This window comes from Astyanax mexicanus, chromosome 5 (genome assembly GCF_023375975.1).
Source record: "Astyanax mexicanus isolate ESR-SI-001 chromosome 5, AstMex3_surface, whole genome shotgun sequence".
Classification (NCBI taxonomy): domain Eukaryota; kingdom Metazoa; phylum Chordata; class Actinopteri; order Characiformes; family Acestrorhamphidae; genus Astyanax; species Astyanax mexicanus.
Window position 1 is genome coordinate 2352041 of NC_064412.1, and position 26960 is coordinate 2379000.

Below are 26960 nucleotides of genomic sequence, written 5' to 3' on the forward strand. Positions count from 1 at the left end.
TAGTTATAAAGATCCTAAGCCAAGAGCAAGAGTGTTTCTACTGTAGGTACGCTGCTGTTGGCCTTCACAACCAAATAGTTTTACACCATAGAGGAATTATTAAGAATATATCCTTTAAAATGATGTAAGAACATCCTACACTTATCTAAAGTCCTTTCCACAATCCTAAACGTTTGGTTTCCTAGAAAAAAAAAAATGTTTTGTAATCTGAAGAGTGTGAAGATCCCTGTGGCAAACCTTGGAAAGCTGTAAGAACCTTTATTTTTTAAAGGTTACATAGAAGAACCGCATTAAAGAATCCCCTTTATTTAAAAGTAGAACATCTCATTTAATTCTAGTGCAAGTTCTTGGAAAGCCTCTTGCATTTATTCTACTCTTACATCTCTAAGAAGGCCACTTTATTATACAGCTTTTTAAGATTTATATTGTTTTACATTTTTTTGCCTTTTAAAAGTAAGAACGTTCATTTATTCTAGTGATAATCTAGTAGGAGATTTTAGCATTAAAAATAAATTGAGTTATTTAAACCTTCAGAAAGTTATTAAGTTTTGTTAAGTAGTGCTGCTGAATTTAGTTTGATACCATATAAGAACCTTTTTAGAATCTAGAATTTCTAGAGTGTTGTAAGAACTTGCTAAATTGCTCTAGATCCTTTGCACAAAGCTAAATGTTTGGTTCCCTTGAAAAACAGTTTTATAATTAAGTCTGAGGATCGTTTAGAAAGCTTTGGAAAGCTGTAAAAAACATATATATATATATATTTTTTTGTGAAGCTTCTTGGAATTGTTTTACATAGTATTAGAAGAGCTACTGGTCTAAAGATCCTCTTTATATAAACACAAGCCTGTTAAATTGTTTTAGTTAATGTTTTCTTGCATTAACCTCTTATCTTAAAGGTCTTGTGTAAATAGTCCATAGGTAGGAAGGTAGTAAGGTTGTAACTTAAGATTTTTAGTATGTTTTATAAAAGGACCACTTGGTTTTGTTTCAGGGTAGAGCAATATTAAGAGAACGTTTGCCTTTTAAAAGTGTAAAAATAAGAACATTCACTTTTTTCTAAGGATTCTAGGAGCAGGTTTTAGCATTTCTAATAAGATTTGCTTCTTTAAACCTTAAAAAAGGTTCTCTTTGGTTATAGGGCTTCTGAATTTCATAACCGTTTTTAAATCCTTTAGTATGTTGTAAGAACTTGTTAAATTGATCAATATTCTTTCTACAAACCTGATTGTTTGGTTTCTTAGAAAGCCAATTTTGTAATTGAGTCTGAAGTTCCTTTGCAAAGCTGTAAGAACATCCATTTTTTGTAAAGGTTCTTGGAATTGCTTTACACAGCATTATGGAAGAGCTACTGTAGCTTCTGTAGGTTTCCTTAATTCCTCTTCAAAGACCAAGTTTAAAGTAGAATCTCTAGTTTGTTTTTGCAAAAGTTCTTAGAAAGCCTCTTAAATTTGCTCTACTTTACTTACAATTGTTTAAAAAGTTTCTAAAATCCTCTTAAAATGACTTATTTTGTAATTGACTGTAATTATTATGTATGCAAGAATGTTTGTATTGAAGAAAGAGTAATAGTACGTTTCATAGAATAAACTTTTTATTGACTTTTTGTTTGTAAATGATTGTTAGACAAATTATTTAAAAATATAAATTGCTCTAGATCTTTTATATGAAGCTAAACGTTTGGTTCCCTAGAAAACCAGTTTTATAATTTAGTCTGAAGATCATTTGAAAAGCTGTAGGAACATCCCTTTTTTGTTTTGCTTTTCACAGAATCATAGAAGAACTACTGTAGATTGATTTGTTTTTTGAAGAATCTCTGTTTTTGTTATTGTGAAAGTTCCTGGAAAGCCTCTTATATTTGCTCTAATTTATTTACAATTGTTTAAAAGTTCAAGTTTCTTTGCACAAAAACAAAACACTTGGTTCACTAAAAGCTTTCTTAAATAATTGACTGTAAAAAATTGTTCAAGAATGTTTGTATTGTATTGTACTTTTTATGGACTATTTTATTTTATAAATGATTGTAAAAGGAATTATTTAAAAGTGTAGTAGGAGCACTATTAGAGTGAAACAGTAAATAAAGTTTAAAAGTAAGAACACTTTTCTAGGAGAACAAAATTATTCTAGGAACAGAATAATAATTTATTTACAATTGTAAATAAAGTAGAGTAAATGTTATTTTCAAGTTATTTTCAATAATTTAAAAACGAACAAAATAAGAGGTACTTCAGGAAACGGAACAATCTACAGTAGCTCTTCTATGATGCTTGGAAATGAACAAACAATTCAAAGAACAAAAAAGGATGTTTTTTTACAGATTTCCAAACCTTTTCAAAGGATCTTCAGACTCAATTACAAAACTGGTTTTCTAGGAAACCAAACATTCATCTTTGTGCAAAGGATCTAGAGCAATTTATTCTATTCTATAAATAAGATTTGGTTCTTTAAACCCTCACAAGGTTTTCTTTGGTTAAATTGTGCTGCTGAATGTATTTAAGCTCTAGAAATGACAGTAGCTCTGCTCTACAGTTACAGTTCTTTAACAAAGAGGTTGCCTTTTCTCTTTTTTAGCACCGTGACGTGAAATAAATAAAAAAATAAATTGCGCATATTGTCTCATCGGCTGCCCCTGGAACTCCCCGCCTCCCCCTCACTCGGTTCTCCGCCTCCCCGACCTTCAAAATAGTTCATCAAAATTAGTGATGCTGAGCGGCGAGGACACGGGCGCATAATGAGTGGGAAATGAGGGAATCGGGGGGCGGGGGCTATGCAAATCAAGTGACAAGCCGTGTGAAAAAGTCGAGACGGAGCTGCATATTAAGACGTAGCGTCGGCGGGGCGAGGCAGGCCGATTAAAACTGTTTCTGTCCTCGTCTCCCGAGGAGAACCGTGTCCTCACACGTGTTTTTATGTTGCAGCAGATACCGCATGCCCTTTACCCGCTCCGGCGTTCTGCCGGCTGTCAGATCCGCGCCGCGTTTACGGCCCCGCCGAAGCTTCCTGTTCAACACCTTTACCCTCTGCAGCGCCGCCGATGTGCACGGCATTCATTAACGCTGCTTTGTTTTTGTTGTAGTCCTTAAAAAGCAGCAAATTAGGCCGTGAAAAACACCTCCCCTTATAAAGGGGCGGAGCTAAGGTGACTTCCATTACAGGCTGAGAGAGCCTGACAGTTTAAACCAATGCCGTCCACCACTGTACTCTACTTTTAGTATTTATTCATTTATTCATTTATTTAGTATTTTTATTTGCCCTATTTTGACTCTATAAAGTCAAGTCAGATTTATATATTTTATAAAGTGTTTTAGGAAGATCATCTTGATGAGTATAGAACCGTTTAAAATTCCTATTTTTAATGATGCCATAGAAAAACCTATTATAACCCTCTTACACCCAAATTATCTCCTAAGATGGGGGAACAAATGTAGCAATGCTGTTTTCTGTCTGTAATGCACAGAAAAGAAGACTGTATTATAAAATCTAAATAGCAAATAAATCCAAATAACTAATATATATATATATTTTTTTTAGTTTTCCATTGCATTGGAATATTTCAAATTGATCTTCTTATTCCATGATTAAAAAGTGTTCTAAATCACATTACATTATAAAAAATGATCTTTTACTTTCCCTTAATGGCTCTAGTACTTCTCCAGTGCATTGGTCACCTGGGGGCCGAGTTACTGTTTCATTGGTTTATAAACTCGTTCATTGGCTGGTTCATGATCTATTCTGATGCACATCAGCACTCATATAGTGTTTTGTGCAGCAAAACCTTTTAAAATAAAGACAATACACAATGTCCATTGTAATGTATACAGGGTCTGAAAGGGTTAATTTCCTAAATACTGTAAATGTCTTGAAAAAAAAAAACTGATTGTAAACTAAGGTGAAGACTTTCATTAGGAATGTTTTTAAGAAAAAAATGCTTATATAAAGAGAGCTCACCATCTCTATTCTTCTTACCAGTTTCAGCCCCTTTCAGAATGAGCTGTTTAAGGGCTTGGACACTTCTATGCAAATAAGCTGTTACAGGCCACTCCCCTTATTTATGGTGAGCGTTTACCACACGTTAGTGTTACAAGCTAGTTTGTGCTAAACTGCGATAGAAGCACACAACTCATTTGAAATTATTTGCTAACTAATGATGCTGCTAACCCCAGCTGAAGCACTGCTAGAGCGGTTAGTTGCTAATGCTAATGCTCCAGCTTTAGTGCTGGAGAAATTGGGAAATCTAAGCTTACTGTAAATAATCTGAAGCGTTTTACTCACCCAAATAAGCAGTTTTCTGGAGAAAAATCTGTGTAGATTAACATCCAGCTTTTTTTTTATTACAGTTTTAATTACTTACCATAGCTTTGCTTAGCTTAGTTAGCTAACACCCCCCCCCCCCCCCCCTTATAATCTTGTGCACCTTATAGTGCTAAAATTACTGTAGTGTTTTTAGGCCCATCACTACTCTACTCTACACACACTCACACACACACACACTCTCTCTCTCTCGAACGATGTCCAAGGCAAGGCTTTCTCAAGTTCATCTCTGCCGTCGTTTGTCAGCTAAGCGTGGCACAGGGAAGGTTTTAATGGCAGCGAACATCACCATCACCAACACAGCGAACGCCACCGAGATCCACCAGCCTCTCCAGCAATTAAGAGTCGCTGTCAGCTGTGTGTGAGCACCCTCTCAATGTCAGCACACATCACACTCCTCTACACACACTCCACACACACTCGCACCTCCTCAGCCTGGCGAGCTGCTGCTGCTCTGTGTTTCGCAACTGTTATTGAAAACATCTTACACCAGGTTCACACTACACGATTTTAGGCCAGCTTTATTTTTTCAGTCGCCAACAGTTTTTCGTTACGTTTCGTTTCGACAAATTACGGGATCACTCTGTGCTCGCAAAGTCATGTAGTGTGAACTACTGAAAGACCCTCGCAAAAGACAAGTCGCAGACGCCCAGCAAATATTCAACATGTTTAATATCTGACTCAGTCAGCGACTGGGAGTCAGGAGCAGTGGCTATTTTGCCTCAATGGCTCTAGTACTACTGTTTTTTTTTTTTTTCCAGTGCAGTGGCGCCTCTGGGACAAGTTACTGTTTTATTGATTAATAAACTTGTGCATTGTCTGGTTAATGGTCTATCCTGATTCAGACAACAGCTCTCAAATAGTGTTAATAATGTTATGTTATATTATGTCTGCAGTCCTGAAACATTTACTATAGTTCTGTGTTGAAGAGACAAACTGATCAGACATTAATAAACTCTGATTTTGCTCAGTTGCTTCATACAGTATGAACTCATTCTTGTTGGACTCACTTTATGTGCGTATTCTCCAGTATAGGGATTTTTTGGGTGTTTTCGAGGGGTTTGCAAGGCTGCGTTTGTTTTTTTTTCCCCACTTATGTACAGTGTGTAAGAGAGCAATGTGAGGGGATGCTACCAGCGGCAGAGAAAATAATAAATATAAAGATAAACAGCATAAAAACATAAACACTAAACACACACAGACGAGCACAATACAGAGAAGAGCAGCACTCCAGGCTAATGGCCAGTGGCCTTGTTTTTGGAGTGGGGCGTTCTGCTGATAGGAACATTGGGGGTGGGGAGGGGGCTTTTGAAGGTGTGTGTGTGTGTGTGTGTGCTTGTTTGTGCTTATTGTTCTCTCTTATCCAAGTATCTTTTATCAAAGTCTCTCTATCTGTTTAAAAACAGGTGTGTGTGTGTGTGTTTGTGTGTTTGTGTGTGTGTGTGTGTGTGTTTGTGTGTATGTGTGTGTGTGTGTGTGTGTGTGTGTGTGTGTGTGTGTGTGTGTGTGTGTGTGTGTGTGTTTGTGTGTGTGTACAGCTCTGGAAAAAAGACTACTTCAGTTTCTGAATCAGTTTCTCTGATTAGTTTTATTCTATAAACTACAGACAACATTTCTCTCAAATTCCAAATAAAAATATTCTCATTTAGAGCATTTATTTACAGAAAATGAGAAATGACTGAAATAACAAAAAAGATGCAGAGCTTTCAGACCTCAAATAATGCAAAGAAAAAACAAGTTCATATTCATAAAGTTTTAAGAGTTCAGAAATCAATATTTGGTGGAATAACCCTGGTTGGTTTTTAATCACAGTTTTTTTTCATGCATCTTGGCATCATGTTCTCCTCCACCAGTCTTACACACTGATTTTGGATAACTTTATGCTGCTTTACTCCTGGTGCAGAAATTAATTCAAGCAGTTCAGTTTGGTGGTTTGATGGTTTGTGATCATCCATCTTCCTCTTGATTATATTCCAGAGGTTTTCAATTTGGTAAAATCAAAGAAACTCTTAATTTATAAGTGGTCTAATGTGCTCTAACTGCTGTGTTCTACAGTATTATTGCACTTGTTTTTTAACTGTGCTAACTGACGGTATCTCTGTGTCTGTATGTTACAGGTACCTGTGTCAGTGGCTATGATGACACCGCAGGTGATAACTCCTCAGCAGATGCAGCAGATTCTCCAGCAACAGGTCCTGAGCCCTCAGCAGCTCCAGCTCCTCCTGCAGCAGCAACAGGCCCTCATGTTACAGCAGGTATAACATCTACTATAACATTATAGAAATCTGTTACTGCTGTATATCACACTAAAATAACATCGCAATATTTTAGGGAATTTTGCTATAACAATATGAGTTGCAACATGAAACACACTAAAATATATTAGATTTATTTAAAAAAAATAAATATACTGACACCAGTAAACAAAATAAATCTTATTTCAAATAAGTAAAATCTGTAAAATACATTTTAAAATAAAATTGCACCATTGAAACAAACTAATTTCTTAATTTCTGTTAATACTTTATTCGTTTAACTATAATAACATATAAAATGACTAATCTGGCTTACTATATTATTTTATGACGTGTTAAAAAGTTATTTTCACTGTTGTTCTTTGTATGTATGTGTTGTATTTATGTGCTTATTAATGTTTAATGGAACCTTTAAAAATGTAGCCTTATTTTAAAGTAGTACCAATATGACTCTATCTAAACAGCCAGATCAAAATGTGTGTGACTATTATGCCTAGGAGAAGGAAAATAAATAAATAAATAAATAAATAAATAAATAAATAAATAAGGGGGAAATGGACAACAGCAGTGAGTAAAGGATTCGGTCAAATACAGAACTTAATAGAGACTTGTTCACAATAACCTTAAAGTTTTACAATAAATAATAGAAAACTATTATTATAACCATGTTTTTTTTAACATGATGATTTTATTAGGATGCAATATTTTATATATATATATATATATAGAATGATATGACGTCCCTACAATACGCCTTAAATACTAATCTTTTTTTTTTTTCTTTTTTTTTTTTTTGGTTAGTTTAGTTTAGTCTATCTTAGTTTTTGCAAAACACATATAGACACATAAGAAAATGTTAATATATATACATATGTTAATATATATATATATATATATATATATATATATATATATATATATATATATATATATATATATATATATATATTTATATGTTACAAAGTAAAGTGACACAAAACAAAACAATCAATATAAACAATCAAACAAAACAATAAATATATATACATATACATACAGCTCATTAATCAGTTATATATTTGTTTACGACCCTGTTTTTAAACATAATTAAAATAATATGTAACCACATTACAGCCTATTTCTAAATGAGGCTACAGGATATCTGCTTTTCTGTACTCCTGCATAGATGTACAAAAACACCTTAATATAACAAGCACAAACATATACACACTTACACACACTGACCCTGATACACACCAGTACACACACACACACACACACACACAGGGTCATATATCTATGCATACATTCCTTCATTTCTCTGAATAGCCTCAGGTGCTGCACATTCTCTGTGAGAGTTGCCTGGAGCTGCTTTAACGCCGCATGTTTACCAATGACCCTGACTTTCAGAATACAGTGCACACTGTTCACCAGCACTGTGACTGAACACTGCCTTTCACTACTGACAAACCAGTACACCAAACCAGTAAACATCTAAACTAACTGGGAAAAGTAGCCTAAATCATACATAATGTGATATTTTCAGATATTTCTGCTTGAAATTTGATTTCAAATAGGTAAAATCTGTAAACTTGTGTCTATTACGTAAAGAACTATACTATAATAATTGTGTATAATATAACAATAATAATAATAATAATAATAATAATAATAATAATAATAATAATAATGTGACAAAATACAAAATAAATGAATAAATAAAACTATTTATTCTCAAATTCTCATTAGGTCCACTTCAATATGACTCTGAACAGCCAGATCAGAATTTGTGAGGCTATTGCGACAAGGAAAAGGCAAAAATACTGTAATTAGATGAGGGGAAATGGACGACAGCAGTGAGTAAGGGTTTCAGTTGAATACAGTACTGAATAAAAAACTGGTTACAATAAAATTAAAGCTTTACAATAAATAATAGAATACAGCAGTGAGTGAGGGTTTTAATGGGAAAATAATAAATGTGGTAACGGGGCTCTAAAATATATATTTGAACTGCCCTCTCTGTTTTAATAATACTGCTCTGTTTTGCTAATGGAGGCTACAGATTGTAGCTGAAGCGTCAAAAGAAAAGAATAATAATTGTTAATTTTATTTTACTTTTACTGTGCTTTTTCCTTTTCCATTTTTCATTTTTTCTGATTACCTCTCTGCATGTACAGCATTTTGAGGTGCATTTTAAGGTGCTTTATGAAGTTTATTATTATTATTATTATTATTATTATTATTAGGTAGATAGTGGAAATTCTGGGATCAATAAAAAACTAAAAAAAAAAAAAAAAAAAAAAAAAAAAAAAAAACGACAAGGGGTGAATAACATGTCCTTATAATTATAGTGAGGTTTAAGTGAAATCTATTTGATAAACCCAGTTGCAGTCTGTATTCATTTATAGATTTTGATATTTCTGATAAGAATGAAACTGAAACTTCACGTGAAGCTCTGCTTTTTATTGGATGCATCATTCAGACAGATGTGGTTCAGATATGGGTCAAGCTATTAAAAAAAAATAATAACAAACAGCTTTAGATAAATATGGGAATTGTTTAGAAAATCAGATTTGGCCACTTTTTCCTGATATATGAACATAGACTTAAAGTGTGTCTATGTTTCTACAGCAGCAACTCCAGGACTTCTACAAGAAGCAGCAGGAACAGCTCCATCTCCAACTCCTCCAGCAGCAGCATGGCAGCAAACAGCAGAGCAAAGAGGTATGCACACACACACACACACACACACACACACATCAACATTCTTCATTACTCGCCTCAGGTGTGCAGCACTGTAGCACCTGTCTGCTTCATTAAAGTTAAAAAAACAGTCATTCATTTGAGACTCTTTCTCACGTTCACACTTACCTGTGAATTTCCTGGCAGCTGCAGAAATCCCTGTAGTTTGTTGTATTTGTTGGGGAAATAGAGCAACTACAGTGTAAATGAGCTACTCTGGAATATAATCAAGAGGAAGATGGATGAATTGCTTGAATTTTTGCACCAGGAGTAAAGCAGCATAAAGTTATCCAAAAGCAGTGTGTAAGACTGGTGGAGGAGAACATGATGCCAAGATGCATGAAAAAAAAAAACTGTGATTAAAAACCATCAGGGTTATTCCACCAAATATTGATTATTTCTGAACTCTTAAAACTTTATGAATATGAACTTGTTTTCTTTGCATTATTTGAGGTCTGAAAGCTCTGCATCTTTTTTGTTATTTCAGCCATTTCTCATTTTCTGTAAATAAATGCTCTAAATGAGAATATTTTTATTTGTAATTTGGGAGAAATGTTGTCTGTAGTTTATAGAATAAAACAACAATGTTCATTTTAATCAAACATAAACCTATAAATAGCAAAATCAGAGAAACTGATTCAGAAACTGAAGTGCTCTCTTCTGTGAAAGACACACAAATCAGCTTTAGGTAGCCCCATATTTCTGTAGTATTTACAGTATGTTAACTTAGTCAATTCATTAAGTAGAACAGTTCATTTTTACAGTGTAGGTTTCCATTGAGTTCTAGATTACACAGTGCATGGACTGAATAGACAAAAAAACTTTTTAAAACTCTTCAATATTCTTAAATAAATACTTCTCTAGGATGGATTTGCTTTATATTGTATAAAATAATACATATTTTTTAAACTGTATCGCAAGAAATGCAGTATATCACAATATATCAGAAATCATAACCCCTGTATAGTGATAAGCATCGTAACACCAGTTTTTTTTTTTTTGTTCATCTGAACACAGCTCTATTTTTCACTTTGATAGGATTTTCCTCTTGCTCCCTTCGTTCACTTCCCTTTTCTCTCACTTCCTTTGACATAAATATGCACATTTTCCTGTGGAAACTCATACAGAGAGAGAGAGACAGAGAGAGAGAGAGACAGAGAGAGAGAGAGAGAGAGAGAGACTGTCAAATACTTCTCTTTGGAAGAAACGGCTAATAAGAGCAAATGAGGGAAGAAGAGAGAGATATTCTGAAATGTATAGCATGTAATTTAAAGAGGCTACCCGGATAATTAACAAGGGAATAGCAGAGGGAGAGGAGGCATGTAATTGTGAGATATCAGCATGCTCTCTCTCTCTCTCTCTCTTTCTATCGCTCTCCACTTCCTTCATCCAGTGCAAAGCTCGTCTCATTTACAGTGGTTGTGTGTTAATGACTGGCGGGTGAAGGAATCGCTCGGAACAAAAGCGCCACTGATCATCACTCGTCACAATCAGTTCAAATACTGATTTTTTTTATTTTAACCAAATTGAAAACCTCTGGAATATAATCAAGAGGAAGATGGATGATCCCAAACCATCAAACCACCAAACTGAACTGCTTGATTTTTTGCACCAGGAGTAAAGCAGCATAAAGTTATTCAAAAGCAGTGTGTAAGACTGGTGGAGGAGAACATGATGCCAAGATGCATGAAAAAAACTGTGATTAAAAACCAACCAGGGTTATTCCACCAAATATTGATTTCTGAAAACTTAAAACTTTATGAATATGAACTTTTTTTTCTGCATTATTTAAGGTTTGAAAGCTCTGCATGTTTTTTAGTTTTTTTTTTTTTATTATTATTTATTTCAGCCATTTCTCATTTTCTGCAATAATATATAATATATTTGGAATTTCGGTGAAATGTTCTCCGTAGTTTATAAAATAAAACAACAATATTCTCAAATTTTACTCAAACATATATCTATAAATAGCTAAATTAGAGAAACTATATATATATATATATATATATATATATATATATATATATATATATATATATATATACACACACACACACACACACACACACACACACTTGCTCACCGACTTCAAAGTCCCCTGGCTTGCTAATTAATGAACTGGGGGCTTCAGTTCAGTTGCGGAGCCTCGCTTCCATAAATCAACGTGACAGCGCTGTTTCTCTCCTCTCTGATAGAAGTTGTCACTCTCTCTCTCTCTCTCTCTCTATCTATCTTTACCTCTCTCTCTTGCTTGCCCTCCCTCGCTCCATTTCCAGTGTCAGATGGATGGGTCGACTAAAGAGAGAAGGAGGGCTACAAGAGAAAGAGAGAGCGAGAGAGAGAGAGAGAGAGAGAGAGAGAGAAAGAGAGAGAGAACGAGTGTAGGGAGGAGGGAGGGAGGTTGGCACAGCTAAAAGAAGCCACAATTGATCAGCTGAATGAGCCGAATAAAAAGAAAACAACTTTTTGAAGTGCATTATGTTTGATCACAGGAAATTGATGCAGCCCTCAAGAGGCTTGTTCCTCTCGTCCGTGTTTTTTTTTTTCCCCTTCCCTCTCTCTCTCTCTCTTTTCTCTCTCTCGTTTTTTTAATCCGTTCGGATTTCTCGCGCAGCCATCAAAAGACGAGGAGAAGAAGAATCACTGCGCGACTCCCTCCCGTGGGGCCGCCGCACAATAACCCCCTGTTGTTGCTTTGTGCCTTTCTTTCATTTTAAAGACATCGCCTCTTTTTCACCCGTTTTTTCTCCTTTCTGGGGTTTTTCAAAGATCTTTAACTTCAGGACGAGAGCGGAGACAATGAAAGGGTCTGCCAGTGTCACTCTTTATCACGTTTGTCAGATGCTCGCGTTCCGTTTTGCAACACCCCGTCTCTCGCGCCCTCCCCTCCCTCCCCTCTCTCCCGCTCTCGCGTGCCGTTTTTTGGCATTAACCTCCCATTCGCTCAATCGAGAATGTGGCAGTGCGGATTCAGGAGTTTCACTTTTTGCTTGTTTCTGATTTTTAGGAATGATTGTCCTTCTTAACCTCACTAAACCTCATCAGACCCAATTGAGACCCTTAAAAAAATTGCTCATTCAATATTAATAATAATACAATATTTCGTAACATTTTTTCTTAACATTTCTTCTCTTTCATTGAGTGTGATTTCTTTCTTTTAATGATGGTCCTCAATCTATTAAACTCATCTAAGTAGACTGCCCTGCACTTTAACCACCAGAAATAACTTTTATAGGGTTACAAATATGAAAGAACTGTTTAAAAAAAACATTATAAATGTAATATTAAAGACTATATTTAAGCTCTACATGAAAACATGCAGAATTATTAAGTGTTATTAAGGAAACCGTTGAATGAGGAGAGGTGTGTCCAAACGTTTAACTGGTACTCTGTGTGTAATGTGCTGTATGTAAGTGGTTCTATATAGCAACATAACACCTACAACGATTAAATGAATAAGTCAGATAAAAGATATTTCATCTACTGTTAATACTCTGACCATTTACTTTATTATAATATTTCTAAAAAGAATAATATCAGCTTCTAAAATTGATATAGGCCTTTAGAAAGAGAGGAGGAGGGAACGAAAGAGAGAAATTAAGAAACGTAGCCAGTTTGCCTTTACTGTTTATTTAATCATTATATAATATATAATAAAAAATAAGTTAGACAACCTTTATTTTGTTATGACCAGTTTATGAAAGTATAAAATTGCAATGTTTTGCTTAATCATTGAAAATATGACTTAATTATAGAACCTGAGCTTTTCCAGCAGAACAGAAGTAAAGGTTTGCCCAGTTCATCTCTTTGCCTTTATTCCCGAGTATAAACTGGTGCCATCCCTTCCCCGGGCAGGACACACACAACACACACACACACACACACACACACACACACACACACACACACACACACACACACACACACACACACACACCAGCATAGAACAGAGAAAGTGCTTAATCAGCTCAGGCCACCTTCCTCCATCTGTTCATGGTCCAGGTCTGATTGATCCTACCAAATATTTTATTACCATATTTTTTGGACTATAAGGCGCACTGGATTATTGGGCGCGTTAAGCTGCACTAGTAAGGATGCCTATATTCAGGTGAACCAGGGTGTCACCATGTTTCTCTTCTATAACGGGGAAGCTGGAGGAAGCGTGGGGAACCTAAGTAAATAAAACAGTATTTTTTATTTTATTATATATATATATATATATTTTTTTTTATCTATTTAAAGGTTTATGTTTGTGTAAAATTAACATTGTTGTTTTATTCTATAAACTACAGACAACATTTCTCCCTAATTACAAATAAAAATATTAGAGTAATTTAGAGCATTTATTATATATTATTGCAGAAAATGAGAAATGGCTGAAATAACAAAAAAAAAATAGCAGAGAAGCTTTCAGACCTCAAATAATGCAAAGAAAACAAGTTCATATTCATAAAGTTTTAAGAGTTCAGAAATAATCAATATTTGGTGGAATAACCCTGGTGGTTTTTAATCACAGTTTTTTTATTTTTCATGCATCTTGGCATCATGTTCTCCTCCACCAGTCTTACACACTGCTTTTGGATAACTTTATGCTGCTTTACTCCTGGTGTAAAAATTCAAGCAGTTCAGTTTGGTGGTTTGATGGTTTGTGATCATCCATCTTCCTCTTGATTATATTCCAGAGGTTTTTTTTAATTTGGTAAAATCAAAGAAACTCATCATTTTTAAAGTGCTCTCTTATTTTTTTACAGAGCTGTATGGAGGCTTTAGTAAGATAGAGAGGAATGATTTAGTCCGTGTGATAATTACTGCTGTGTGAACTGCAGCCCCATCGAGCAGAGAGAGAGTTTGTGTGTGTGTGTTATCAGGCGGGTTCAGCTCTGCTCCGGGGCTGGTGAGTGTGTGTGTGTGTGTGTGTGTGTGTGTGTGTGTGTGTGTGTGTGTGTGTGTGTGTGTGTGTGTGTGTGTGTGACCTGGCCGCCGCGGTGCAGCGAGACCTTTTTTGTTTGCCTTCAATCGGGAGCAGTAAACACAGCGGCGCATCCTGTGTTTGGGAAGAGGGTGCGGTACACAGCTTGGCAACAGCGAGGGTGTGCTTTAATGCCCAGTGACACACACACACACACACACACACTTATACACACACACACACACACACACAATGCTGACTCTGATAACCCGCTCTCATGCGCTGCATTAAGAGCGTTTAGTAGCTGTAGTTGAACTCCAGGCTGAACTCCGGGTTCAGGGACGGCGCAGGGCGGTAAAGCAGACGTGTCCCCTGCGCAGATACCTCTTATCTCCACAACATCGGCCGTTTGTTTAGATTCTGCACAGATTGGGGATATTAGATCATTTCCTCCTGTTTGTTGCTCTGACCAGCGCAGCATTTCTCTCTTCCTCTCTTTTTTAATTCCCTTCCTCCCTTTCTCTTTCTTCCCCTCCCTTCCTCATCTACCATCTACTCCCTTTTTATGAACACTTTCTCTCCATGATATTACATCTGTTTCAATAGATTTGAGTAAATAAAAGAAGTAAATTAAAGCTGCATGTTGTGAATGTATGAAACTACCTCCACCATGTTTGAGAGCTGTGCTTTGTACTTTAGCCTAGTTAGCTTGCAGTGTGAGTTGTTGCTGAATTATACCTATGAAAATGGGATAGATAGATAGATAGATAGATAGATAGATAGATAGATAGATAGATAGATAGATAGATAGATAGATAGATAGATAGATAGATAGATAGATAGAGAATTAGCAGGGTGTAAAACTACCTCCACCATGTTTAAAGGCTATACTGTCGCCCGGTTAGCTCTATTTCATCGCCACTGTTTGTTGCTTCGATCAGCACAGCATTTTACTCTCCTCTCTTTTTTATTCCCTTCCTCCCTTTCTCTTTCTCTCCCGCCCTTCCTCATCTACTCCCTTTTTATTAACACTCTCTCTCTTCTATTTCATCATATTACGCAAATAAAAGAAGTAAATTAAAGCTACATGTTTTGAATGCATGAAACTACCTCCACCATGTTTGAGAGCTGTACTTTGTACTTTAGCCTAGTTAGCTAAATTACAGCTATGAAAATGGGAAGGATGGATGGATGGATGGATAGATAGATATATTTTTATGAACACTTTCTCTCTTTTATTCCATTATATTACATCTGTTTCTTATAGATTGGAGCAAAATCTCAGTCATAAAACACATTTGTGCTAAAATAATAATACATTTATAAAATAGTATAGTGATTTTTTTTATTACAATTCACAGATGAAGTTTGCAGTAGGAACATTAAACGATGACCAAGAATGCACCTTGTTCAGGTTTTTTCCATCTTTTAGAACGTACCTTTGCCTCGCTGATGCTCTTAAAAGAAGCACCTGTGATAATAGCATGTGAAACTACCTCCACCATGTTTGAGAGCTGTACCTAACTACCTGTACCTAATTGACACTCAAAGTGAGAGCTGAGCTTGTTTACAAGGTTAGAAATCTTAAATATTAGAACAGTTTGTGAAACTACCTCCACCATGTTTGAAGGCTGTACTTTAGCCTGATTAGCTCTTGTTGTGAGTTGTTGATCTGCTGTTCTGTGAGATTTTTTTTTAAAATGTATATAGTGATGCATGAATTGTGTCACTTCTACACAAATCTTGGTCATGAAACATGAAATTTATGAAATAGAATAATAGTTTCTATTACAATTCACAGATAACCTGTTTGCCCATCTTTTATAATGTACCCTTTTCACACTGGTGTTCTAAAAATAAATAAATAAATAAAATAAAGCACCTGTGATAATAGCATGCACTCGCTCTGAGCTACGAGTGATATTTTGGTAAATACTCTCTGTAATCCCCTCGGTGTCCTGTTCCTGTCTTTGATGGGAAGCGTTAGGATAAAGCTGTGTGTTCCCCTGGATCTGCGCTTTGATTGGGCGCCTGATAAAGACTGGTGTTCAGTCACACGTTGTTTGCTGAATTATGAATGGCCGTAATTAAAATCCTGCGGCTCTTATTATGAATGATTAACTATGTTGTTTCATTGTTTGTCACAACTCGGAGTTAATTAAGAGCGGAAGGGATGTACCTGCCGTGTGTGTGTGTGTATGTGTAGTGTCTCGTGTGTGTGTGTGTGTGTGTAGTGTCTCGTGTGTGTGTGTGTGTGTGTGTGTGAGTATGATTTGTAGTGTTTTCTCACTGTGTCTCTCCCCCCCCCCCGGTTTCTCTGTAGGTCTCTGCTCAGCAGTTTGCCTTCCAGCAGCAGATCCTCCAGGTTCAGCAGCTGCAGCAGCAGCACCTGCTCAGCCTGCAGAGACAAGGCCTGCTGTCCATCCAACCCAACCAGAACCTGCCTCTGCACTCTCTCACTCAGGGTAAGAGCTACACACACTCCACACACTCCACACACTCCTTTATCTCCAGTTAAAAAGCTTGTACTTCTATCTTTACATCAGTCCATCTGAGAGGAAATACACAGAACAGAGCAAAAATTACATTCCTCCAGGAACAATATGATTAATATGATCAATACCCAGTAAAAACATGGAGCAAACGGTATGATGTATGAATAAATTTTATAGCACCTTTCTAAAAATCCCAAGGTCGCTTTACAATATACACGTTTTTTTAAGTACAACCATTTATACTCAGCATTCATCATCCACACACCGGTGAGAAGCAGCAGCCAATAGCGCACAGCATACTCTTAACCAGAAACAACCGTCCACCTTGAGGAGGACTGCATTGGGCACTAGCTCATTTTACCCAGGACAGAGTGCCAATCCGTATCTCTGGGCACACAGTCATACACACATTTACACACATTTGCACAAACTCACATACATACATACCGCACCAGATCAATTTTAGAGTTTCAGTTTTTTTGGGGGGGGGTTATTTAGAGTATTTCATTTACCTGATTCATTTATTTTATTTTATTTTTTTGGCAGTTTAGACTATCCGATTTACCAGATTAATTTTGAGTATTTTATTTTCAGTTTCGCTGGGTAATTTTAGAGTATCTAATTTACCTGATCTTCCTGTTTTTGGACTGTGGGAGGAAACCCACACAGACACACAGAGAACATGCTCCAAACTCAAGCTCTCAACCCAAGACCCCAGTGCTGGGAGGCGAACGTGCTCACCACTAAGCCACAATGTAGACCAGCGATTCTCACCTGGTGGGTTAGGACCCAAAAGTGGGCCACAGACACATTTTTAACAGCTTGTAAAAAATGAATACATTTAACAATCAGGTAATTATCAGGTTTTCTGTTAGTACATTTAATAAACAGGTTTATTGAGAGAAAAAAGAGGCAACGCAAGGGGTAGTCCGAACAAGCAGGGTCAAAATCACTAAACATCAGCAAGAGAGAGAAAACATACCATACACGATTAACAGTCCAAGGGTCATACACAGGCAAGGCCATCTAAATATATAAAAACAGAGTCGGCAAAGAGAGAGAAAGCAAAGGAAAAGAGAAAGGTGTTGTACGAGAATAATCCATCAGTACTCAGCACAGGTGAAGTGGAGCAAGGGGTTTATATAGGCCAGTAATCAGGTGTTTACAGTTCTGGTGATTGACTTCCTGGTGGTGCCATGTGTAGTGTCATGTGATCATAAGTGTCAGTCTGTGGTGCATCCTGGGTATCTTAAAAAAATGTACATCACAGAGACCTTGTGCTCCTCCACCTTCAGTTTAAGGATGCCCCACAGATGCTCAATAGGATTTAGGTCTGGAGACATGCCTGGCCAGTGCAGCAGCTTTTCCCTCAGTTTCTTTAGCAAGGCAGTGTTTCTCTTGGAGGTGTAATATAAAAATAAAAAAGTGAAGCCCATATATTATATAGATGTATTTATTTTATTGTTGATGATCATGGCGTACAGCCAATGAAAACCCAAAAATCAATGTCTCAAAAAAATTTAATATAATATAATAAGACCAACTGGTACTTTTGGCAGTGTGGGCAGTGTGCCAAGTCCTGCTGGAAAATGAAATCTGCATCTCCATAAAAGTTGTTATCAGCAGAGGGAAGCTGTAAGATATGAAGTGCTGTAAGATTTTGTGGGAAAACAAAACTGCACTGACTTGATATTAAAACACAGTGGATCAACACCAGCAGATGACAGACATGACTCTTTAAACCATCACTGATCATCAGTACATTTTACTTTATTTCATTTGTAAATCAAGAGAGCAGAGTCTGGAGGAAGAGTGGAGAGACACACAGTCCAAACTGCTCGAGGTCTAGTGTGAAGTTTCCACCAATCAGTGATGGTTTAAAGAGTCATGTCTGTCATCTGCTGGTGTTGATCCACTGTGTTTTATTATCAAGTCTAAAGTCAGTGCAGTTTTGTTTTCCTGCAAAATCTTACAGCACTTCATATCTTACAGCTTCCCTCTGCTGATAACTTTCATGGAGATGTGGATTTCATTTTCCAGCAGGAGTTGGCGGCACACTGCCCACACTGCCAAAAGTACCAATTGGTCTTATATAAAGTTGCTATTTTGGACATACTTGTTTTTCATTGAAGAGCGACGATATGAGTTTTACATTTTGAACTGAATTACTAAAATAAAGTAACTTTTTTTTTTTTTTTTTTATGCACTAATATATATTTTTGTAAGTTATTGACCTTAGCCTCCATCCTTCACTCGTCTCTCTAGTCTCTTCTCTCTTATTCATACCTCCATCTCTCTACCTGTCTCTCTACCTGTCTGTCTCTCTCTCTCTCTCTCTCTTTATCCTCATTGGCTGAGTTCCAGGCCTGAAGCACACTGGCGGTGTTGTTCTGCGGTGTCTCCGGTGTGAATCCCGGCCCATCCCCTCTTTTTTTTATTCCGCAGAACTAAATGCTGAGTCAATACTCGCTCAGCCAGGAAGTTTATTTCTCTACACCTCCTGTAATATTTTCTCAAGGAGCAGCAGCTTCATCACAATAGCTCTTTCATACGGGTTCTGTGTGTGATATTGTTTTTTTTATGCTTTTTCCACCTAACGCTGAGTGTTCTCTCTCTCTCTCTCTCTCTCTCTCTCTCTCTCTCTCTAAAACAAACAACCCCATAATAAGATAAGGTGAGAGCGGGGGGGGGGGGGGGGAGGCGGGGCTGGTTAGGTAATGTGCAAACACAAACAGTATTTGTGCAGTCTTGTTATTGTTTGTTTAAGACTTAGAACAAAAAAAAAGAAGAAGAAGAAAAAACAAAAAGTAAACCAGCGGTTACCTCCGGGCGAGGCGTGGCCACGTAAACTTCTGGTACTCATCAGTTTTCTCACAACTTTATTATTATATTTATTTATTTAATTTAGTATATTAAAGAACAAACGGGTTTAATCCATTGTCCAACTTTTCCACGTTTTCCATTTCTGCTTTTGCAAACAGAATTTCTGGCTAAATGCATAAGAAAAAATATATATATTTTTCCATATTTTCATCTTGTAACAAAAGTAAGCAGAATTATGACATGAAACAACTAAAAGTAAAAAAAAAAAAAAAAAAGATTAAAATCAATTTCTGGTTCACTGTACCAAAGTTTTGCATTCAATTTTTCTCTCCATTCTGCCTTTTCCATACAGAATTTATAAAATAATAATAATAATAATAATAATAATAATAATAATAATAATAATAATAATAATAATAATAATAAAAATAATAATAATAATAATTTCCTGGTTAAAAAAAAAAAAAAAATCAAGAACAAAAACAGAAATTCTTTAATAGGAAATAAAAAAGTACATGAATTAAAATTCCAAACTAGGAACAAATGAAGAAAAAATAACATTTCTTCTTTACTATTCTAAATGAGCATAATGAAATAAAAATATATTTTTTTATTATGTAATAAAAGTGAATTTTTACACTCAATTTTCTGTTTTTGAATTTCACTTCAGACAGTCATTTCTGGAAAAAATCTCAAATTTCTGATGTGTAAATTTCCTTTCATGGTATAATCGTAATATAAGCTTACTATAAAAGATGCACAAATAAAAAGAAAATCTAATTAAAGAAAAAAAAAAAAAAATCAAACCCTATGAATAAAACCCTATTTCTTCTTTGGTATACCAAATGGAAAAAAAAAAATGAAATAATTACGTTTCACTCCCAATTTACTATTTTTTGATCTGATAACCGTTCTACTGATCCTACATGTTTTGGGCGGGTCTGTTTTGTGTATTTTGGCTTTGCCAGTTATACGGTGGTTAAAATTCCCAGACGATTGTGTGACAGATTGTTTAATTATAATTAATTGATTTATGTGTTTTAAAGGGTTTTAAAGTATGTGAACACAGAGGAACAGTGTGTGGACTGTATGGGGAACACACTTATCTTTGCTATGGCAGTTGTGTTTGATAAATAGGAAATATATTTTCATATCTACATGGCTCATATCTGTGGTAGATATGGGAAACTGTTGTAGAGTAAAGTGGCACCAGCAGCACACTGTAACTTACCTCCCAGCGCTGAGGTCTTCGGTTCAAGTCCCTACCTGGGTGTATCTGCTTTGGTTTATTCTGGGGACTCTGGCTTTCTGTTCACAGTCTAAAAATGAATTTTATATTCTAAATCACCCAGAAAATGATAGATACTCTAAATTAAAAATTAAATAAATAAAAGTGTGTGTGTGTGCTCACATGCTGCCCTATTTGGCACGTTTTCTGCTCCACTGTTTAAAGTTATTGATGACCTTTTTCCTTCACACTCCACTGGACCTTTTCATGCTTCAGTAAAGCAGATTTACTGAGGCCAAGATCTAATCTTTAATATTCAGCAAAAATCAGAGATCACTGCCACACCAGTGATGGCTTCATACAGCCTGAGTGGACCACTGTGTTTCTGATATTCAGAAATAAACATATAACAGCCTGAATTTCTGTATTATTTAGCTTCAGATTTAAAAATATGACTTATATATGATTTTTTTCATAAGGAAAAGTAGCACCAGGTGTCTTGAATGAGATTTTAAAAAGGATAAAATCATTTAAAAGAGCATATTATATGTGTTTTATTAATATAATACTGTTCTAACTCATCTGAACTGATCTTTACAGTTCATTTTCTTATCTTTTTTTCTTGGTCCATTCAATATGTTTTCTCCAATCCAACCATTCTAAACCAAGGCCACCTCACCTGTGACAAACTGTCCTATATGTACTTGTAAATAGCAAAGCAACATCTATATATTCTGTTATATATTATATATGCATGTTCTCACCACAAGTTCATGTGTGTAGTTCAAGTCAGAAGTGTATGTTTTCTATTTTATGTTCAATTAATGTTGTATATACTTTAAAACACTTTAAAATAAGGCATCTTTATAAAAGGTTAATACATGATTTATAAAGAAGTTCATTAATGGTTTTAAATTAAGTTGTAAATTCTTAAAAAAATATTAATAAGCACTTACACTGACTTTTTTTAACATATCTCATAAAATATAACATATTTAAATGTTGTATATATAAAATATAAGCATCTAGTAAAATCTAAAGTTTAACAGTATAAATGAATGTAGAATCATTATGTGTTTCAATTATTAATTATATGTTGTAACTGCTTATTAATGGTTTAAAACCTAATTAATAACTATTAATAAACACCTTTATGAACTACTTATAAACCCTTTATAAAGGAGCCTTATTTTAAAGTGGTACCGGATTTTCACTTACCTTAATACACTTATAGACACCACTTTAATATAAGACTACCTTTATAAAGGGTTTATAAATGGTTTACAATTAGTTTATTAATGGTTACTAATGTATTAGGTTCTAAATGCCTTAAAAATCATTAATAATCAGTTATAACACATACGTAGAAAGGGCAACAATGAACTTTTGTTTTTCAAATACTGTACCCACAGCCATCTATACTGTTGCCCTTTCTACGTATGTGTTATAACTGATTATTAATGATTTTTAAAGCATCTACAACCTAATAAGTAACCATTCATAAAGTAATGGTAAACTACTTATAAACCTTTATAAAGGTAGTCTTATTTTAAAGTGGTACCCACTTATACTTATGTAAAGTGACAACAAATCAGATTTAATTTCATTTGATGAAATGTTCACACAATTTGCAGCTGCTTTGCCCAACTGTTGTGTAGATATAATTAGATATAAATGCAGTCACATGCTTTTCCGACCAAAATAACATGCAAATCTGTATGGTTAAAATGTTTAACACATAAATTCAGTATAAAAATTTAAACTAATGTCTAAAGGTCTAAACGCAATAATTCAGATTTTCTAAATAATTAACCTTTTCAGACTCTATTGTGCTAATTACAATAGACATCATGTAGTTTTTTATTTATTTTTTTTTTTTCAATTATTTGGTTTTACTATTCGAGAGCTGTTGTCCATCAGAATAAATCATAAAACAGCCAAGGAAACAGTAGCTCAGCCCCGCCCACTGCACTGGACACACACAAACAAATCGGCAACTCAGACATTAGAGCATGTCAGCACTACATTATAAATACAGCAAAGTAATATAAACTCATTATTACTAATTATTTATCATTTAGAACACTTTTTATCATGTTTAGGAATAAAAAGTTTTGGTTAATTTGATTTATTTTAATATAAATTTTATATTAAGATAGTATTGTCTCATTTTACGTGCATTATAGGCATCAGTCAAGTCATGTTCACTTAAGCTAGCAGCTGATATATATGCATATATATGTATGCTGATATATGATGATATATTTTGCTTAAATGCAGATGCACAAATGTAAAGATAAAAGGATGAAGGTAGTCAAGTAAACAACGCAAAAACTGAAACTGCAATAAACAAGATAAATATTTTAATATAAACAAAAAAAAATAAGAGGTATAAAATCTTAGCAAAAAGTAGAAGTATATAATTACATTTGAAATATAATAAATAGCAAAGTACTTAGAAATGTAATATATAGGGGAGCTTTGGTGAACAGTTAAAAAACGATTTCTCCAGTATAATGATTGATATATATGTATATATATAATACTACACATATAAATACACATTTCACAGTTTTTTATATGCTTTAAACATGATTTCTGTATAAAATGAACTGCAGACAGCAGAAAATCCTCGCGCTGAAGAAAAGCATTAGAAACAATCTGAAGTGCTGATGATCTTCTCCGGGGAGTCGGGACAGATTTGCTCTCCCCGGCGGATCAGTATTTTGACATGTATGTTCAAAGGTCTGGAGAGGCCTAAAGGAGTCTGTGATGAATTATTACAGTGTGTTGGAAGAGATAAAAATATTTATATGATCAAGAGAAAGAGAGGAACATTTGATCTTCACAGTGGGGATGAGAGAGATGAAGAGAATAGAAGGAGAGAGATCTGACCTGTTCACTCAGACACCTGCATTAAACCGGCTCTCTCAGGTGCTGCTTCTGCAGAGTGTGTGTGTGTGTGTGTGTGTGTGTGTGTGTGTATTCTGTGATAATTCTGTGAAAATTAATATATTACAAAAATAGTTCTATACAATATTTAACACCATCTGTGTTACTGAAATGGATAAAATATTCCTGAATAATCAAATATTATTTTTTTTATGTATTTTAATAACAATTATGAATGTATTGGTCGTAGGGCTGGGCAATATGCCCCTAAAACAATATCACACCTTGGCAATATATTAAATAAACGTTATGAGTATGCTACAAAGACTCAAAATAAAAACAGTAACAAAAATTAAATAATTTAACCATAAAACATATGACACAGAAATAAAATGCAAAGTATTAAGTGGCTACATGCAAACAGCAAAAAAAAAAAAATATCTATATATAACATTAGTACGGTAATGATAATAGCAAAACACATACAAAATACAATAAAGTACAAAAAGGATTATTTTATTTTATTTTATTTTATTATTTTTTTGTTTATTTATTTATTTATTTTTACTATGGCAAAACAATATTTTTTTATTGTTTTGCCACCATAAAAAAAGAATAAATAAATAAAATAAAAATCCATATAATGAAGTTGCAATATTCTTGAAGACAAGTCAGTTTTGTTTAGTTTTTTCATTTGTTTTGCTATTGTTATTTATCACTGTACTATGAATGGTTTGTTTGCTGTTGACATGCACCCACTAAATACGTTGCAGTTTAGTATTTTAGTAAGTCAAATATCCATATTTCACACCACGTATCGACAATGTATCATGAACAAAAATTATTAAATGATATATCGTGATAATGATATTTTGTCCCATCCCTGATGTCTTCTTCTATTTTTATCTTTCCTACTCTATTATCTTCCTCTTACTGCACTCTGTATATACATATATATGTATGTATGTGTGTGTGTGTGTGTGTGTTATTGTGTATAAGTGTATATAAGTGTGTGTGTGTGTGTGTTTTTGTGTATGTGTGGGCCGAAGCCAAAGTCAGTTCTCATCCTCCGGCTCCCATCAGTTAAGTTGTCCGGGAGAGGACTGCGGGACGGCGACAAGACAAATTTGCCGTTAATAGGAATCGGAGCGGCGCACGCGGCCAGGCAGCGGAGCGCGGCTCACGCGGGAGCCCCGGCGTTGATTGATCGGGCGGCGGCGTGGCGCTGCTTTAATAGCTCCTGTAGCTTCGGAGAGGAACATATTTTAGGCCTAAGGGCTGCATATCAACGACCCGGCGATCAGAGCCCCGTAAACGTGGAGAGGAGGGGTCGGCGGAGGTCCTCGCCTGATGGAACAATAAACTAATAGTTGTGTCACTTCAGGCCCCCAGCGGTGCATCCGGAGCGGCGGCAGCGGCGGCGTGAAGAAAGACGCGAGCGGTCGCTCTGCCCGGCCGGGGCCACCGGGCTATTTTTTGCAGCGCTGGCGTTGGCGGCGTTGGCCCGTGATGACGGTTGGCGACTGATGCGGTTATGATCCTTAAATCAACTTTCTGCTCGCTTGAACACCCCGGCCACCAGGGTACCGGCGGTACAAGGACAGGAAAGGTTGAGGAGGGAGGGAAGCGAGCGAGCGCTACCTGCCGCGGTAAAAATCGAGTTGCGCCGCCGGTGATCAATCAACTGTCCTGCGCAAATACATTTTTAAAAGGAGGGGGTCTGTATCTTTGGCCTATAATGAGCTGAAGGGGAGGAGGGAGTTGGCCTGAAAAATGGAAGACCTTCTCGGATGCAGTAATCCGGGACCGAAAAGACAAATTTAGGGACGAGAGAAAGAGGTTTATATTAAATATCGACTGTCGTGCCTTTCGTTGAAAAGGTGTGTTATTTAATAATGATAAGGATAAAGCTCTGGCTTTATCGGATTAGTCTGACAGCGAACTGTAAGCAAATAAAAAAAAAAACAGGATGGAATTACTTAGTGATGTTTTAGAGCTTTTTCAGGCCTTCTCATCTCTTTCTATCGGTCACCGCTCTGTGAAAGGTGTCTAGAAAAATGATGTCTCCCTCGTTTTGTCCAAAGCGAGGACACACACGCTGTGAACGTGACCTTCCTTTACTGAAGCATCCCGACAAATCCGGCCAAACTAAAGCACTGAAGACTCCTCTCTAACCATTATCAATTTAATCTATAAAGAAATTACTCGTTGATGACTATTGCTTTCATTAATTGCATTGTGCCTCATTGCATAGTACTTACAAAAGACAAATTTAGAGACGAGAGAAAGAGGTTTATATTAAATACCCAAATAATGATAACGATAAAGCTCTGGTTTTATCTGATTGGTCTGACAGTGGCTGTAAGCTAATCGAAAGAGGAGTTTGGAGCTTTTTTCAAGTCTTTTTCAGGTCTTTTTCATGCTTTTTCATGTCTTTTTCATGTCTATTTCAGGCTTTTTCAGGATTTTTCATGTCTTTTTCAGGTATTTTTAGGCTTTTTCAGGCTTTTTCATGTCTTTCTATCTGTCACTGCTCTATGAAATGTGTCTAGATTTACTCAGCAGGGGTGGAGGGTGGAGGATTAATGCGTTCATCGAGTTAAGTCATCCAGTCAAGTTAAGACAGTAGAGGTAGAGTCATAGAGATGAGTGGTTGAGAAATAGAAAACAAGAGAAAGAAGATATATATATATATATATATATATATATATATATATATATATATATATATATATATATATATATATGAGAGAGAGATGGAGATAGTGGGCAGTCAGCTGTGGTGTTTGGGGTCACCTGGATTGGGCAGGTGGGGAGAGAGGGAGAGTGGACGGCTCTATCAAACACATCGGCTAAAAATAAACACCGTCAGGTAGAGGAGGGGAAAAATGATGTCTCCCTCGTTTTGTCCAAAGCGAGGACACATGTTGTGGACGTGACCTTCCTTTACTGAAGCATCCCGACAAATCCTGCCAAACTAAAGCACTGAATACTCCTCTCTAACCATTATCAATTTAATCTATAAAAATGCTGCTGATTGTTGATTATTGCATTGTGTGTGAGAGAGAGAGAGACAGAGAGAGAGAGAGAGAGTGAGAGAGAGTACAGTAGGTCATGCTGCTGTTTCTCCATCAGCAACCAGAGTCTGAGAGAGAGAGAGAGAGAGAGAGAGAGAGTACAGTAGATCATGCTGCTTCTGCATCAGCAACCAGAGTCTGAGAGAGAGAGAGAGAGAGAGAGAGAGAGTACAGTAGGTCATGCTGCTGTTTCTCCATCAGCAACCAGAGTCTGAGAGAGAGAGAGAGAGAGAGAGAGAGAGTACAGTAGAT

The 26960-nt window shown here is 35.8% G+C and overlaps 1 protein-coding gene across 8 annotated transcripts in view; it reads left to right on the top strand.

The window, feature by feature from the left end:
• The window catches only part of foxp1b (forkhead box P1b), a 409787-nt gene that overhangs the window by 314193 nt on the left and 68634 nt on the right, over positions 1–26960 (top strand). For 6 of the 8 annotated variants that reach the window (XR_007439200.1, XM_049479470.1, XM_049479474.1 and 3 more), the window contains 3 exons: positions 6426–6563; positions 9174–9266; positions 16517–16658. Coding sequence is in view for 7 of the 8 variants with exons in the window: in XM_049479470.1 (XP_049335427.1) it covers positions 6426–6563; positions 9174–9266; positions 16517–16658 (373 nt within the window). In the remaining variant the exon portion in view is untranslated. The remainder of the gene's footprint in view (positions 1–6425; positions 6564–9173; positions 9267–16516; positions 16659–26960) is intronic. The other 2 variants (XM_049479473.1, XM_049479475.1) reach the window with 1 other exon arrangement.